This window comes from Passer montanus, unplaced genomic scaffold (assembly GCF_014805655.1).
Source record: "Passer montanus isolate IOZ18808 unplaced genomic scaffold, ASM1480565v1 scaffold8, whole genome shotgun sequence".
NCBI lineage: Eukaryota > Metazoa > Chordata > Aves > Passeriformes > Passeridae > Passer > Passer montanus.
The window spans coordinates 9,954,430-9,972,262 of record NW_024373256.1 but is presented as its reverse complement, the minus strand read 5'-3'; the positions used below and the strand labels follow the sequence as shown (position 1 = coordinate 9,972,262).

At 42.5% G+C, this 17,833-nt stretch overlaps 2 protein-coding genes across 10 annotated transcripts in view; one reads left to right on the top strand and one right to left on the bottom strand.

Annotated features, from left to right (window-relative positions):
• Positions 1–14,457, top strand: part of SNN (stannin) — a 54,092-nt gene extending 39,635 nt beyond the window's left edge. For 3 of the 8 annotated variants that reach the window (XR_005630194.1, XR_005630195.1, XR_005630193.1), the window contains 5 exons: positions 2,005–2,091; positions 3,591–3,652; positions 4,674–5,910; positions 6,787–6,909; positions 11,764–14,453. Coding sequence is in view for 4 of the 8 variants with exons in the window: in XM_039732060.1 (XP_039587994.1) it covers positions 11,841–12,104 (264 nt within the window). In the remaining 4 variants the exon portion in view is untranslated. Of the gene's footprint in view, positions 1–2,004; positions 2,092–3,590; positions 3,653–4,673; positions 5,911–6,786; positions 6,910–7,685; positions 7,831–7,874; positions 9,461–11,763 lie in introns of those variants that run through there. The other 5 variants (XR_005630196.1, XM_039732060.1, XM_039732059.1 and 2 more) reach the window with 5 other exon arrangements.
• TXNDC11 (thioredoxin domain containing 11) overlaps positions 14,374–17,833 on the bottom strand; it is a 26,204-nt gene continuing 22,744 nt past the window's right edge. For both annotated transcript variants that reach the window (XM_039732055.1, XM_039732056.1), the window contains 2 exons: positions 17,488–17,568; positions 14,374–15,114 (listed from right to left, as the gene is read on the bottom strand). In XM_039732055.1, the coding sequence (XP_039587989.1) occupies positions 14,487–15,114; positions 17,488–17,568 (709 nt within the window). In that variant the 3' untranslated portion in view covers positions 14,374–14,486. The remainder of the gene's footprint in view (positions 15,115–17,487; positions 17,569–17,833) is intronic.

Genomic DNA, 17,833 nt, shown 5'->3' with positions numbered 1-17,833 from the left:
GTCAAATTCATTAAAATAGTAAACTTGAAAAATAAAGTTTCAGTTTCAGTGTACAGGATGGAGTACTCACTTATGGATATCTCCAAATTGGCCAAGGTATAAGATCCATACATAAACACTGAAGACTTCTTTACAATTTGATTTTTTAATACCTGGAAGAAAGAAGTTAATAAAATTAGTTCATGTGACCAACTCTTCCAGAAGGTCACTAAATCACTCAATTTTTCATTAAATGTTTCTTCACAAAATAAAGAAAACAAAAAAAAACAACCACACACATAATGGTTAGCCATGTCATTTTTAAAGCAAATTTTTATATTTTGCTCCTCTGGACTATCTGCAGGCTATGAAGGTTGCTAAGCTTGTGTTTATCTATTCTTCCATTTTTGCAGCCATTCAGCTTCCTACTAAGAAACCAGTCAGAAGCTGATTGCAGACTGTTTGTCCTAAGAGACTGCATTGCCAAAGGAAAAGCATATTCTGGGCCACACTACTGATGAGAGAAGGAAATAAGAGCATTCTAAGTTCGTCCAGAGTAGGAAAAGGCTGGAACATAAAATATGTGGGGTTTTATCCATGGATGAGAGAAGGAATGAAAATAAAACTTTTTGCCTTTGCTTCCAGTCTTGCAACAGGGAATAGTCTTGTTGCAAATCTCTTTGTGGCAAAGTTAAATTGAAGGAAATGCTGAACCATTCTAACAAATGTGCTTTCCAAATGTATATCAAGGAATCTATTTTTCAGCATAACAGAGTTACCTATAGTGCCAAGAGAACACTCTTCCTTCAAAGTGAAGTTTGTTACACTGCCAAATCTTTTAACTAGGAAAACATTCCCTCTCCTGTCTCCCACAGACTGGGCCTGCAGCCTAATGACAGAGCAACATTTGATTTTGCTAAAACCTGTCTGTTCCCAAGTTTAAAATAACATGTTTTAAACTGACTGTTGGATGCTAAGTAATAACCTGGAAGGATGGGGAACTGACTGCACCCAGATCCACGGAGTGAGCCTGAGGTGCTGGCACTCTCACCAGATGTCTTTTCTCACTATGCTTCACTACTCTGGCAGAGAGCTTTAGAAATAACTGCTGCACAAAGGAAATGCTTTGTACCTTGTTCATCAGTTTTCAGGTACAAAAACAGCCTCCAAAACATGAGACAAAGATCAACATTTTGCTGTGTTCAACGCAGTAAATTCATCTTTTTGCATATTTTTAAGCCATGGCAGTGAATAGGAGATAACTGCAGCTATTCCTAGGGTTGCAGCAAAATAAAGATTATCATTTTCATTGTAAATATGATATATAGCACTGTTTCCACCTTTTATCATCTATGGAGTTACATATAAAAGCTGTCTTTTCAGGGCAGAATGCAAGGCATCCAAGCAGAACCACCTCTTTTCCCAGCTTAGGTTCTATGCCAAAAAAGGGCTACAGCCTTCAGAATCCTAAATTAAAGCTTATGGTCAGATGGGTTTTAAACAATCCATTTTTCCTGGCCTGGATTCACAGTCTCTCATCATGAAGTACCACTTAACAGCACTAATCAGAATTAGAGAATGCACCATTCAATTATGCTGTCATATAAAAACCATCTTTTGAGGGTTTTCTTTTAAATAGGTATGGTGGGTATTCCCAGCACTGATGCAGAAGTGGATTGATTCTACTGTTCAGATATACAGTGAGTCTATTCTCACACTAATCTTAAAAGTGTTTTTACACTTCATGAGTCATACCCATAATTACAAATAGCAGAGTACAAAACCCAACATCTGCTTTCTTAAGCAGAAGGCTAAGAAAAATTGGTGGGGTTCCACAGCAAAAGAATGCAAGAAAAGATTTGGGGGCATGCTCTGGTAGAGGAAGCAAATCTTGGCTTAGTATTACCCTGAGGTTTTGCAAAACTTAAAAAAAATTAAACTTTAACCCATACAAACTCTTTATATACTTTCATTTCTCTTCATGCACAGAGCTGGATTAATAATTTCTCCTGCATTTTTTCCCAGGTGAAATAAGAAAATATAAAACCTGCTCAAGTTGCTGGAGAGGGTCAGCTTGATTCCATTTTCTGTGTATGTGCTCTCCAGTGACCTGTATGTAAAGGTGCAAGATGCTATTTACACCTCCTCAAACAGAGACAGCAGCAGTTTGTCCTTTTTAACAATCCCCCTGCAGACCTGAAAAACTGTTCTGTGTGGTCTCTTTCCCTGATAAACTTTCCAGAGTGCACAATGATTACTGAACACATTGTGCACCAAGGAGTGCTACAGAACAACAGGAAATGGAACAGATATTATAGGTGTAATATGCAGCTGCTGCATATTCTCTGTCTTTCCCAGTGGAAATAGAAGGAGCACATGGTTTATTTTACTGGCCACCATTTCAGAAGTAATACAACATATGTCCCTAATTAAAGGAACAAATATTGACAGTAATTGTTCAAAATTGAAGCATAATGAATATACAAACAATATACTTAGAGGGCACAGGATACAACTGACAGAAGGAAACTCCAAAAATAAGTACTTTTAAAATAGTCACATTAGAAGACAAAGAGTGTGTGATGTGAATTTGCAAACAATGGAAAAAATTTATTTCTAACAAAAAAAACCAAACACAGGCATATCATAATCTACTAATTTATTTCTCTGACAGTGGTATAGTCCCTGAAGAGAAACAAAAGAATCTCTATAATTAGCAACACTTAAAATCAACACTGCTGGAAACTATGCTTGGGTCAGAATAGCTCCAGCACTGTCTGTCACAGTGGCAAGCACAGGTGACCCCAGAATTCTTCTGTGGATAATTCCCAGTGACATCTATAAGCACATGTAATGGTTTAAACTCTTGAGTGCTTGTGATATGAAAACATCAAAGCAGAAGTGTGTGCTTTAAATGACAGTATAAATTCAGAAAATTGTCAAATCTCTTTATGTAAGTTATGAATATTGAAATTGTACTGATAAACTTGTAATTATTCTCTAAGGAAGAGAAAAATATCTCCTGTAGTAGCATGTTTACAGTTGTACATTACTTGTGCACAGCTAAGGATCAACAGTAAATAAATGAGAGAAAATCCTGATTTTTTCATCCTTAACACAGCTGGAAGCCATATTACTCAGTGGCTTTAACTGAGTATGCTTCAGCAGCTCCTGGTGAAGAATACAGTGGGTTCTTTGCTCCCCCTGTGTGGATCTGAGATCATTAGACCCTTGCTCCTGCTGAAAGCCTTAAGCTTTAACTGGGGATGGGTGAAGGTGGGAAAGTAAGAGGAGTTTTTAAAGCAATTTTGAAGGATTAACAGCCCTGTACTTTCTCCACAACAGACTGGAAATTTCCTATCCAAGCCTGCACAGAGCAAGCAGCCCATTTACAAAGATAAGAAACTGATGTGAATGAACCCGCTTTGTTCTCTGTGCCATTTATTAAATATAAGATACAAAAAGACTCTTAAAACTTTCTCAAAGGCAAAAAGTTTTCAAATTATACCAAAAAGAGACTGCCAGTCTTTTTCTCTTAAGGCTGTGCTATTATTGGATGGCTTTTACCAGTCAGCTTTGTCGTAATTGCATTCATGATTTTTGTACAAAAGGGCATGACCCTTCTCACTGAAATGGATCGGGACACTTGGATGGAGACTCTGTCCATTGTTATGTAAGTAAACAGGCATCTCTGGGGAGATCCAAGTATCAAAATGATATTTAGATATCTTATTAAATTACTGGTCCAAAGGCTACCTCTTGCATCTGCTCAAGTCACAGAAGGTTACAGCCATGGCCAATGCTACTTTGCCAGATTACTCAGACCATTAGCTACCAGCAGGGGAAGTAAACAGTGTCTGTGCTTATTCTTACACTTCTTCAAAAAAGGTTAGGAGCTTTTAAGGTTTAGTAGTGTTTTATCATCTCTTCTATGGTGGTTGATGCATAAAGACAGTAGAAACTGATGCTGCACTACTCTTATTAGATCCAAAGTTTAAACTGTTAATCTTACATTAAACAATGACTTCTATAAAAATGTTCTTAACTGGCTGTGGTATCTCAGATATTCCATGCCACCATAAATTTTTGATTAAACAAAATATAGGATGGTGTGCTTGGGGCAGTGTGTACCATGAAACAGTTGCTCTGCTAATACTGCAAACTGGCTAGATAGGATTTGGGAGCAGTCCAGAGTTACCTGGCATCTTAGAAAGGTCTTCTGACACACCAGCATAGGTGAAGGGGGCTGTACAGCCCTCAGGTAAACAATGACTTGTGTCTGGATGGTTAAAGAGCAAGTAGAAGAGGTGAGACATCCATAAGGGTACTGGGCCCCATTTAGCTTTCCACTGAATGAGAATGGAAAGAGACCACGCACCTTGTTTCATGGTGGACACTCCATTTAAAGGAGGAAAAATTAGTTTTACCCCATAGAAAATTTTTCAGTTGTGCTGGTTTTGGTTAGAACAGAGTGACTTTTCTTCAGTAGCTAGTGTAGGGCTACGTTTTGGATCTTACTTGAAAGCAGAGTTGATAATTAAAAGTGAATAATAAAATGAAGTCATCTGATTCTTTCCCCCATCCTGCTAATGGGAAGCTTGTTTGCTGACTGGGGTTAAATCACAATATAAACTGTTGTAAAACAAGTTTTTCTGTAAGTCATGGTGACTTCCAAACTTGATCTTCTGTCACAGTCTATTCCCTGAAAACTTATTCTGCCAGACTTCAGATGAACCTCAAACAAGTTGGGATCTCTGTTACCAGTAACTGTACCACATCAGAGGAGTCGCAATATCCTTTTTTACTCCAGTAAAGACCAACTTCAGCCGAAGGTTGACAAATACCCGTATTGGGCAATTTCCTCACTGCATCACCATGTCATGAATTACCAAATAAAATTTCTATACTGGGAACGAGACCTTTCTGCAGGTTTGAGGCAGACGCCCTCAGGGGGCAAGGCGCCGTTTGCTCGGGGAAAGGGAAGGAGGGCTGGCCGGGACGGCGGGGCCGTCAGTGCCACCAGCACCGCGCCCCTGTCCTGTGGCTGCCCGCTGAAATGAGAAGGAGCCTCTTGCGGGGCCACAGAGGTGTCTGAGGGCTTTTACCCCGGCGGGGCTGGCGAGAAGAGCGCTGGGGCTGGGTCAGCGAGGTCCGACACCCTCAGAGCCTGGCGGGGGCGGCTGTGCCCTCACGCCCTCGCCTCGACGCCGCGCGGGGCTGAGGGCTGAGGGGGCGAGGGGAGGGAGCGCGGCCCTTCAAGGGAGCCCTTCAGCCTTCCGCGGGCCGCCGGAGCCGGGACACGCCAAGCAATGTCTGGAAAATATGTCCTGTGGAAAGTGGCCGAGGGAGCTGGGTTTGTTTAGCCCCGATGAGGCTCCGGGTGGACCTCATCACTCTCTACAACTGCCTGAAAGGAGGCTGTAGTTGGCTGGGGCCGGTCTCTTCGCTGTGCTCGGAGTGAGGGGACCAGAGGAAATGGCTTTAAGCTGAGACGGCGGCTGTTCGGGTTCGTCAGGCAATGGAATATGTTGCCCAGGCCGGTGGTGGCGGGACTACCTCTGGTGGTGTATAAGAGGAAGAGGCGTCTGGATGTGGTGCTGGTTCATGTGGTTTAGAGGTGATTCTGATGGTGCTGGATTGACGGTTCGACGGGATGCTATTAAAGATCTCTTCCAACCTCGCTGATTTCACGATCCCATGCCTCTATGATTCTCCGACTCCGCGACTGTCTTCTGCGATTCCATTCTCCACCTCGCGGCGCGGGGCGGGACCCACCGGGGCTGTCACGGAAAGGGAGGGAAGGGCCGCGGGCGCCCCGCCCGTCAGCTGTCGCTGCCCGGGCCCCGATTGGCGCCGCGCGGCGCCGCCCGGCCCCCGCTATAAGGCGGAGGCGCGGGCGGGGAAGGAGCTGCCGCGGCCGCGGCGAGGCTGGTGGGTGCGCTGGGCTGCTGCGGGATGGTGACCGCGGGCGAGCGATGCGGGGAGGCGCGGCCCGGAGCCCTGCGGGGCGGGGGTGGGCGGCTCGCCGTGCTGTGAGCCGGGGCGGGGGTCGGTGAGGCGGGCAGGGACCCGCGCTGCGGTTGGGGCCGCCTGAGGTCCCCCCGAGTCCCCCCGCCCTGGGCCGGGGCCGGCCCTTCTCACTCTTTGTGTCCGCGCCCGGGTTCCGAGCGGTGCTGAGCGCCCCGCAGGCCTCGCGTGGGCCCCGTGGGTGGCTCGGGGCTCCCCCGGCCCGTGCTGTCTCGCCCGGCGCTCGGCTCCGTCTCCCGGCGTTCGCAGCCGCCCTGCCGTGCTGCAGTCACAAGGCGATGCCTCACGGAGTGTCAGCGCCTGCTCGGAGCGGGCGCCGGACTCCTCTCGGCCGGAGAGGCTCGTCCCTGCTCGCCCGGTGCGAGGAGTTCGGTACGTGCGGCAGGGTTATGTCCAAACCGACCTGTACGATGACAGTCCGGGAGTTTTTGGTAACTCATGTTGTTCAGACTGAGTCTTGTTCCTTCCTCTGAGTATCTGCAGTGTACCTTGGCATCTCGTGCACTTCCTTTTCCTGACGCAAGTGTAGGTGTAGACATTACACTGGTCAGTAGATACTGCTTTTGAATAAACCTAAAGAACTTGAAACCACTTGTGAGACTGTTACCTTGATTAGCAGGTAGGTGAAACAGTTAGGGATCTTTCCCTGACTGCTAGTGCCAGACTGGCACAGTTTAACTACTGGCTGGTAGTTAAACATGATTATGTCACTGGAAAGCCAAAAGTGAAAGGCACTTAGAATGCAGAGCAGCTAGAGACCAATGTGATCACTCTCCACAGGGGAAGAGCGAGAAGGAAGACTTGCCAGACAAGATCCAAAACCGGTGTGACCTTTGCCTTTGTAATAAGGTGACTCAGAAATTCTGTGCATAGAGGACTCCTAGCCAGAGATGCTTGGTGCAGGTACGTGACTGACTCTTGGCATACTTGCTGTCTAAAGATTTGAGCTGTGTGTTAAAAACTGTTTGATTGTCAGGAACATCAGGTGCTGTGCAGCTGCTGTTAGACAAAGATATTAAAAAAACCCAAAATGACACATTTGGAGAGCTACCTTGAATCTAAATTTAAAAAAACCATTGTTTTTATCAGCAAACTTAATGTTGGCATCTCAGTAATTTTTCTAATATATCAAGAATTAGGCTATGCCAGGGGATATACAACATAGTACTTCTGGTAATGGAATGTCAGAAGTGACTCTTATCTTGTCAGACTTTTCATTAGAGCACCATGTGGATGTGACACTGACAGATAAAAATCTGGACTCTGACAGATGTTTTGCCAGCCATGCAATTGCCTCTGAAGTCAACATGGTGTTAACACTGTAAGCCTGTTTCTAGTTCTGCATTAACTGGCTGACTTGCCTGACAGGCAGTTACAGCATAAACCTCCTCCACTTACTGCTGCTGAGGAAGTCTGTCTGCTCTTTCAACTGTTGTCATGTCTGGAAAACATCTCAGACTGCTACTCTCTCATCTCTCCATCTAGCTGTCTTCTGTAAACGACCAACTTCTGTGTGGTTTACCTTGGTGCACAGCTTTAAAAGTGAATCTAGAGTAAGGTACCACTACACCTCATGTGGGGACTAACTGCTGTTCCAGCCAGTGCTGTTAAGTATGAGCTTTTGTTCTAGAGTGTCAAACAATTGCCTGAATGCTAAGTTCTTTGAATACTGTCCACAGCTAATTAGCCACAGAAAAGCCCTGTTCTGCTATTCCTCATCAAAACTACAGGAAGGGTTGGGAAAAGTCGATTTGCATTGAAGCCTTCTACTAAACAGCTCCCTGATTCTAAAATAGCCTCTGGCCAAGCCCCAGCTTGTGCAAGGTAATTTGGCATTATCACAAGGAGGTGGTATTAACTGGAGTTAATGAAGAATAACAGTGATGTCATTTTTATGTGCAAGTGGTGAAGCCTGAGCACCCCTGTATTGTAAAGGCTTTGCTTTCTGTGGGTATTGTGGGTGCTGTACACACTTGTGTGCCAATGTGTAAATGTACAGCACTGATCTTCCCAGTGGGTTCTCCCCTTGCCTTCCATTGGCAAGAAGGATGTTACTGTGATGAGTATGCAGTATTCCTCAAAAAGGATTTTACTAGAGAAACAGGAGAAAGCATTTTTCACAACTAGAAGCATGTTGATATAGAAGCTGTTGTTGGAGGCTTTTTAAGTAAACAGTTTTTACTGATTTTTTTTTTTAAATTAAGCTGAAAGTCACTCTGACAGTTTTATTCTCATTTCTTTACTGTGCCCCATTTAACTTACTTTAGGTAGAACACTATAATACAGCAGCTCCACCTCCCCCCCCCCAAAAAAAAAGGTGAAAGATTTAATACTTGAACCATAACTGCTTGATGAGGACTTCAGTATATCTGGGTGAACTGTAGTAAACTTGCTTTTGAAGCCTCTCCCTACAGCTTTGGTTGAATGGTAGCAGTGAAACATGCCTGCAGGCATTAAAAATAGTGAACCTCACAGCATAATGCCTGTAATAATGAAAAACTTGGTTTAGCAACTAATTTCAGTCTTGCACTGCATTTGTCCGCTAGCAGCCTTCTACAATTCAGACTGCCTTTCTGTTTGTCCTTTAGTTACAGCTTCTGAATTGGATAATAAAACTTCACAAATGAATTTCTGAGTAGAAGCTGGTATTAGGCAAAAAAGAGAAGCAAGTTAATTATAGAAAAATGGTTTCTAGCTGATGTTTTCACTGCTTGATTGCTGTAAGAACTAAAATAGGCTATTTGCAGTTCACACCAGTCATCTGACTAATCTTCCCTATGAGTAAATATGCTTAGATGCTTGATTTGATAGCAAGTGTGGTGGGAAGGGACACAGCTCTACAAGTGCCACCAGATATGGATGGTGCTGCCACCCCCTTTGAAGATCAGGAATTTACAGCCTCTAATACCTTCCAGTAAAAGTGATGAACAAAGACAATGCTCCTGGTATGCTCATAGGGGCTTTTTAGCTCAGGTAGCCTGAACAATTTGTGGCCATTAAATTAATTTAAGGGGATCTACAAAATGCAGTATTTCCCCTGTCAAGAAGGGGAGTATGGAGACAGCTTAATCTGAATTCCAGTCAATTGCTGGTGGAAAGAATAGCAAGGTTGGAGTTGTGTGTCCAGAAAATAACACAATCCCAAGAGTTCTCTGGAAGTTCTTGCTAATAGAGTTACAACATGCAAATGTGCTGTGCTAAGGGTAGAACTAAGACTCCAGGAGAGCTTTAGCTCTAGCTGTACAGTGACCTAGAGCCAGAAAAATGCAGTGTGAGCTAGCAACACTATAGGTGCCAAACTATCTAAAGCTACTGTCACACACTATTAACTAGTTGTTTGTGCCATCTGTACAGATGCTTAATACCTGACTTTATATAGGGTGCTGGTTCTCATGTCCCTGAGTGGGAAGAGGATATGCCTGAAGGAAGGATGCCTACACTTTTTCATTGAGAGGTGAAGTTCTTTAAAATTCTAAATGTTTTCTATTTGAGTTAGAGTTCAAAGTTAACCTATGGATTTGGCCAAGAAAATCTTGAAGAGGAATCTGTAAGTTGCCTTGTTGGACTCAAAATTATCTAGTCATCATAAATCAGTCTCCTGCATCCTGAAACAAGATTGCCAGGAAAGGCTGGTGATGGGAACAGTTTCATACTTTATATAGTTGATGCTGTCTACTCAAAGACTGGCAGAGGGGCAGCATCTGCAATAGTTTCCACTATGAAAAACTATTTTCAAGGTGACAGTAACTGCTTAATGTAAGGCTATATGCTGACCCAAACTGCTGTAGAGGAAGAGTAGGCTGTCACAATAGTGCAAGCTGCAGAAGAAGCCTCAGTGTGGCTTGTGCAGAGTCTGCATGTGAAGCAAGGTAAACTGTCTTTTTGGCTGGATCAAACAGTGCTGCTCTTCAGACCTGCCCTGAGGAAAATCAATTATATGAAAGTCACTCTTAATCACCCTCAGCTGATCACCCTGTGTTGAATAAGCATTGCAGAACCAAGGTGATTATGACAAATCATACAATTCTCTGGCTGCAGTGGGCACACAGCCCTGCTGAGGGTGTGTGGTGTGGTCAGGTTTGGTTTTACTACTTAGGCAAAATTGGGTCTGCAGAACTTGGCTGGTTGTATCAGATACACTACAAGCTATCGATTGCTGTAGTTTACAGGGCTGGAAATGTAACCAGAGTGTCTGCAAGTTAGGTGACACTGGATTCTAATGACACGTGCTGAACCCTGTAGTGGTGTCCTTGCTGAAATGGTGATACACATGGGTCTGTTATTCCATGACACATCAAGGAACCAACTTGGTCTCTGGCATGAGCTGTCCTGGTAAGGATCCTGCACTGTAACTGCCTTGACTCGTGTTGAAATGCAGATGAGACTTTTGGTGCAGTTGGGTGACACTCGCTGTAACCCAGTGGTCCTGGGTAAGGGTGGGTTAAGACTGACTTCTTCTGAGGGGCTTTTTTATGAAGATGCTGTACTTGCAGCTGAGACTGCAGCAGTGGTGGTGAGGAGCCTTTCCTGGATAAGTGTATGTGACCCCCAACAAACTGGCAGCCAGAAGATCCTCCTGTTACCCCACTGCCAGTCAGTGGGTACAGGTCCAGAGAAAGGCACATGTGTGCTTCAAGCTGGCCTCAGCTCTAAGGACTGCATCTTTTGTACCTGAAATGGCAGCACTGAGCCCTAACCTGATTTTTACAGTAGTACAGAGGTAAGAGATGTTCCCAGGTAGGACTGGCTCTGGTCTCTACTACAGTCTTGCATGAGTTTGTGCTTTGTTGAAGAGCTAGGGTAGTAGGAAATAAGCAAGTCATTCATTCATTACCTTTTATGGCCTAGTTGAAGGAAGGAAAGTAAAACTGTCACCTTTGTAAACAGTAACTTAGAAACTAAACACAAGGCTCACATGACTTTTTGAAAATAGGGTTGTGAATTTGGAAGAAGTAGCAAAAGACATTACCTGTATAATTTTTTTTCCTGCTCATACTACAGCAAACTAAGGAAGTCTTGGAGCTCTTCAGTTTCCTGATGCTGCCTCTCTTCCAATTCTAGCTGCAGTCCTAACAGACTATGTTTCTCATATGGTTTTAAAGCCACTAAGAGGAGCAGATGCTTCCATTGTGCTTTTTTAGTCTTAAATACAGCTCTACCTGCTTTTTATGAAAATAGCAACAGATGTTTTATGTGCTCAATGAACAAACAATTAATTACCATGTACCCAGCCCTTGTAAGCAGACCATTGTTATGGACAGACTTGTAGTAAAGCATCAGCACTGCAATTACCTTCACAATTAGCTTACCAATCCTGGAATTGTTAGTATATAAGAAGGTTTGTAAATTTGATTTTTAGAAAAGGCCAGGCACTCAAATGTACTGTTTCTGTAGGATTCCTTGAGAAAAACTAAAGGTAGCTGAATTGCTTGCCTCGTCATGGATTAGAGATTTCACTTGCGATACAGCATTTGTATGAACAGTCTTAAATCTCCCTGTGCTAAACTATAATTCCATAGAGCTTTCAGTCTTGTCTTGTACCTCCTAGTGAAGATTATTACCTCTTACTAGGCTGACCGTGTGCCATCTCAAGCATGTCAGGAGCCAAAACGTGGTTCTGTGATGCTATGACGGAGCAGCACAAAGCCCTGGAGTGCAAGAGGATCATGTGCCCTTGTGGACAATACCAGCCATGAATATAATCTTGCTGACTGCAGTAAAACTGCACAAATTCATTACTTATTTTTAACCCTGCAGGAGTTTGAAGATGCATCAAGACTGGCAGTGAGGACAGAAAAATCTCCTGAAGAAGAGTACAGGCTGAACTCTTGGCCATGTCCATCACGGATCACAGCCCCACCACCGGCGTGGTGACTGTCATCGTTATCCTGATCGCCATTGCGGCTCTGGGAGCCCTCATTCTGGGCTGCTGGTGCTACCTGCGGCTGCAGAGGCTCAGCCAGTCTGAGGATGAGGAAAGCATTGTGGGTGAGGGAGAAACCAAAGAGCCCTTTCTACTGGTGCAGTACTCTGCTAAAGGACCCTGTGTGGAGAGGAAAGCTAAGCTAACTCCAAATGGCCCGGAAGTACACAGCTAACTCAGAGCAACACCTGCAGATGGGCTCTGCTCATGGTGTGTAACCAGCAGAAGCATCTCCATACTGTGAAGAACCTGGTCACGTGCACTCTTCAGAAAACACCCTGATGAGAATTAAATAAGCTTTGTTTGCAACCGCATGCACTGAGAAGTTGCACTTTGCATCAGTGTATCCACTTTGTATCCCAATTCCTCTATGGAAGGAGCTGACTCATAGTGTAATGTCCATTGCTGGCAATGGGCACAGGGATATACTGGTGTGAAGAGACTACTACTGTTTTTTGTTACTTGAATATTTAGCTGAGCCTATTTTGATGGAGCTACTACTGCAATGTGGACTACTTTACAACTGTGAACTGTAAATAGGCTGCCAGAAACTTCTTGCTTTGTGTTCTGTAACATACAGGAATATGACACAACTGTGTATAATACACAGGGACTCCTGAGCCACTACCATGGATGGGACACCAGAGCTCCAAAACCAGATCTGCAGTTAAAGCTTGCTTCTGCTACTACACTGAGTGTGCAGCCAGAACTCCTCCTTTGAACAGTTTATTAGACTGATGCAGAGAACTTCGTTTAAAAAGAAGGGATAAACCTTCAGTAATGCTGAAGGAGGAAACACAGGAGCAAGGAAGGATAAGTTCCTTTAGCTGCAGCTATGTTGTTTAAGCTTTTGGCTGCTAGAACTGAGTTCTTATGTAGCTACTGCAAGGAAACTGCCATTTTGATGGGTTCCAACCTGGGAACTTATGATGGATACTGAACCCTCAGGGAAAGTCCAGATGGTTTCCAGGTGTTTGAAATGGCAGTAGAGCAGGCTTCTGTCTTCCACAGGTCTGTGTGCTGAAACTGCATAAGTGGTTACTTAGCAAAACAGGCTTAAGTGCAAGTAGTATGAATTCTTCCTAGATCCCTGGTTTGTGTACTTAGGGTGTATGTTAACAGCCTGTTACAAAAAGGTATTTTGTAATACATACAGCCAGACAACTCTAGAATTTCAGTTAATGTATCTTGTATATAACTTTTGATGGAACTGTATTACAAGAGGAGAAGTTTCAGTCTTTTCTACTGTTGACAGGGGTGTAAGGGTTATTGCTGGTCAGTTTGTAGGAGTTTTTAGAGAGCAATGGCCAAGTCCTTCCAGATAACACATTTCCTGCCCTGTGCTGGAGATCAGCTGTAGGACTGGTAAAAAGATTTTAAATGGGAAGGTCTGAACTGCAAAGGTTTGGGGAGAGGAGAAGGAACAACACTGAGCAGCCAATGGCAGCTTATGTATTCTAATTCTTTGTGTAGGCACACATGCTTAGAGGTTACTGGCCTGTTTTCTATTACTTTTTACATGAACTCCTTTGCTTATTGATGTTTTTAAACACTTAATTGCCTAGCCTTAATTCAGCTCCAGAGGAAGCATTATACTTGCTTCTTGTACTTACACTTATGGAATAACTTAAGGCCTAGCAAGCTTGCTTGAGAATTTTAACAATATGCAAGACAAGAATGGCCTAGAAAAACTGTCCCCTTCTTCTACACTAAGATGTTGAATTGCTTTGTTAGTGCTACATTTGCCTTTTTAAAATTGAAAGTTGTAATGTGAAGCAAAAAAATGCTGTTAGTAGTAAAAAGCTCCTGCTGTTGCCTCTTGAGTACAACATTTTGGGTACAGCTGATAATGTTCTTACCCTGACACATGCTTTTTAAAATACTGCTCTCAAGAGACCTGCATGTATTGTCAGACCTGTACACTTAAATAGCTGTATTTGAGACCTCTTAAAAGCAAAGAAAAACAGGATTAATTCAGTAAGACTTCCTGGAGTTTTCAATAGAGAACAGTTCACACATGGCTCTTGCGGTATCCAGTCAGAATACCAGGATACAAAAGTGATACAAAGTGCTGAAGTTTGAGAACAGAACAGTTGTAACAAGATGACTTTGTCCATTCAAGTTTACTGATTACACAAGTGAAGTATCTATTTTAATTCAGCAAAGAGAATGCAGTGTAAAGGGCAAATTTCAGAAATTATGGAAAAGTATAAATCAAAGGTCTGATTTCCCTTCTAGCAGCTTAAGAGAAAGCCAGTGAAAACTAACTGGTCTTTAGTCAGAGGTGCTGCAAACTGCTGCCCCTACAAACCAGTATCTTTCATTTAAATGGGTAGGTGTTTGCAAGTTAGTGCAATAGTAAAGTGCAGAAAGTGTTTTCCATTCTCCTCTTCTCTTAAGATGGGGGTATCTAATAAGTTGTTCAAGTATACAAAAATATTCCATTTGATTTTTCTTTTTCTAGATCATGTGGGGGAAGTCTTTATTTACATTGAATGTCAATAAAATTTGCATAAATACCTACCCAATACTGCATCACTTGACTTTGTGTAAGCAGTTATTCTGTCCTATTTCCACTACTGTGCTCTGTCTCTATGGTATCAATATTATCAATCCTTTTTTCCTCTAAAGCAGCAGTAGCTGTTGAAAGTGATATATCATTATCTTCAGAAAGTGTTTGCTCAGATTGAAGGGGTTCTTCAACTTCATCTTTGCTCTGTAGCTTTCCTCCTCGTGATGCCAACAGAATTCTCAGTAAAGCATTTTCTTTAAGGAGGTTTTCTGATGCATCAGCTAATTCTTGAAGCTTTTCAGCCATTTCTAACAATTCTTGATTCTTCTGGTCATATGTGGCCTGTAACTGCTCACTGTGGAGCTGCAGAGTTTTGTGCTGCTTTTCCAGTGTGTGTTTTTGCTGCTGTAGTCTCTGTTCCTCTCTCCTGGCTTCAGAAAGCTGTGCTTCAAGCTGGTCGTGGGCCTGGTGAAGGGCACTGATTTCTGATCTTAACTTCTGAATTTCTCTCTCCAAGTGTGAGATGTGTCCTTGCTGTAGAACTGACTCTTTATGTAGGCATTCTTTGGTACAGGGCTCTGACGAAGAAAGACTTGAGTGATGTAAAATAAATTTCAGGAGATTAGGAAGGTTAACGGAGAAGTCTTCAGGGAACTTCACACTTTGCTCCTTCCTAGAAGGACATAGCAAGTTAATAGTAAAATACTCTGGAAGGTTAAGCATAATTTTACCTAAGCATCTGCTGTTTAACTCCAAGTTGATGCCTCATTTTTTATCAAGTATGGTTAGTACAGCAGCTAAGAGAAACCTAAACTCATGTAATAAACCTAGATCACACAAACTTTTTTGATGTTCCACTTTTCCACATGTTCCAGTCTTGGTGCTCTAAACATCTCTGCATGGGACTGGTATTTGAAGAAAAAATTCTGCTAAATCTCAGAAAACAGATTTAAGTCTTAAAAAAGAAATAGTCATGATCATGGGTTATGAGCTTCAAGTACATAGGGAAACATCACTGTATGATCAAGTACAGTGCCATTACTATTTATAAGTTGAAGGATGATGTTTAAATGTTCTTAACTCTACATACATTATTTAGAATTTGAGTCCAGATACATAAAGCTACACAATGGGAAATCACTATTTTGAATCTGTTTTCCTGGAAGCAGTAGCTTGGTGAGTTCCAGTACCTGAAAGCCATGGCAAGGGAGCAGTTTGCTTTTGAACAGTGAGTTACTTTAGTCAGAAGTAAGGTCCTTTTGCTGTCAAAAAATAAATCTCTTTACTTGTTCCTCTTACTGCTTTGTCAGAGGTGATGAAGGAAGCAAACCAAACAAGGTTTCTCTGTTGGTGTTTCCCCCCCCAAAGCTGTGAATGCTAAGCCCAGCCTATGGAGCAGGTAAGCCTCCTTTCTACAACAGCAGAAACTCTTACAAGAGAGGCCAAGAACAGCACGTACCAAATTTCTTCCTCAAGACTATCAACCACTAAAAACCACCAGCTCCAGCTGTGACAAATGTTACAATTACAGCCCTTTGTGAACCCTGTACACACATATGAGGCTAACTGTCCTCTAAGGACTAGACTGGAACTTGCTCTTGTTCTTCCCTTTCTGAAGCAGTTCCACCTTCAGCCTTTCACTCAGTATGTTCCAGTACAACACAATTTCACTTCTTCCTGCAGCACAGCCACTTCCACCTCACCCTGTACAACTGGGAAGCCAGCTAATAGTTTATCACTTTGGGTCTGCTCCAGCTTTGCCAGCCAGCAGTGTATTTTTCTCTTTCCTGAGGCAGCTATCAAAACAAGGAAGAAAAGCTTAGTTTGCTTCTGTCTGGCTGTCAAATTCATGACTAGAGTAGTGGTAAGTAGCATACATTCAGATCTGGGATAATTATGTAAGTGAGAAAAAGGACCGAGAATAAGCCCAAACAAAAATAATTGCAAAGCAAGAAAGCCAGATTCAAGTATAAAGCCTAAAGTCTCCTGGTGCTCCTGTACAACACCATGGACAACTCTTATGTCCCCTTGTGTGAGTGACATCACGTCCTGAATTGGTTACAATGTGCACCTGGAACAGGGGAGTTCCTTACCAATTACACTTCCCACAAAAATACCTTCTATAAAATCCAACTCCTAAACATGTGGGATATAAAAATGTTTCATTTCATTTACTGAAAATGACTTACTGTACAGCAGATAGAAGACAGATACCACATTTTATTATTAATTCAAGAACTTCAGTCAGATCAGGCTCCTGCTCATCAAGATTAAGCTATTTCTGGCAGAGTGAGCACCATGAGTTTTCCTCCCCTGCCGATTCCTGGTGATGGACCAAGTTACTCTTGTAATTACCATCAGCAGTTGCTCAGCTGACTATCAGCTCCCATCCCAGATTAATGAATCATGACATAATTTAGGCAAAAAATAGTCTACGCTAAATCAAAATTGACTCACTATATTATGGTAATGTTTTATTACATCATCATCCATTTTTATTGATCAAAACCACAGCATGTATCAAAGAAGCTAAAAGGCTATTTAAAACAAATAGCAGAACAAAATATTAACAGCATGTGGTGGAAAGAAATTGAGAACAGAGTTAATTTGCAAAAATTGTTTCATAAGGCAAATGGATAAGAAGCTACATTAAAAGCCCTAATATAAGGCACCTTTATTTGCAAAAATTGTTTCATAAGGCAAATGGATAAGAAGCTACATTAAAAGGCACCTTTATATCCAAAATGGCAAAACTTAAGGCACAGGTTTAGAGATTTTGTGGTATGTAACTGCCCAGTATCAGTAGACTGAATTCCCATTTGCTGATGGTAAGAGCCCTTGAGGGAGAAGGGTGGAAATTTGTGTGGGTCGGGTTATTTTGTTATTTTCCTCATGTTTTTTTCATTAGAATACGCATGTGGTGAGAATGCATATACAGAAATGAATTACTCTTTGGCTTTTTTCCCTACTAAGACACGTAACCAGATAATTACTGCAGCTCAGTAAAACAGAAGCTAAAAAACCACAGGGAAAAGAATTACATTACCTCTGATGAGGAAAAAATAAAATGGTTGGGAGACGGTCTGTCATAAATTCCCAGGGAAGGTCATTTCGAGTCACATCAATTCTGTGAGGAAAAGACACACCGATGAAGAGAACAGGCAGATAAACAATCTATATTTTCTTGTAAAATACCATTTCAGGGATTGGGAAAAAGGAAATCTAAGGATCTGTGAAAGTACGTCTAAATGTGTTCTGCCAGAAATACATTGTGCAGATGAGTCAGCAGAATTAATTACCAATATTCAAGAAGATGACTCTCAGTTTAACAAATATCTGTGTGGGTTTTTCTCTAGAATAGTACATTCAATACTGCAACTGCTCTCAGCCAG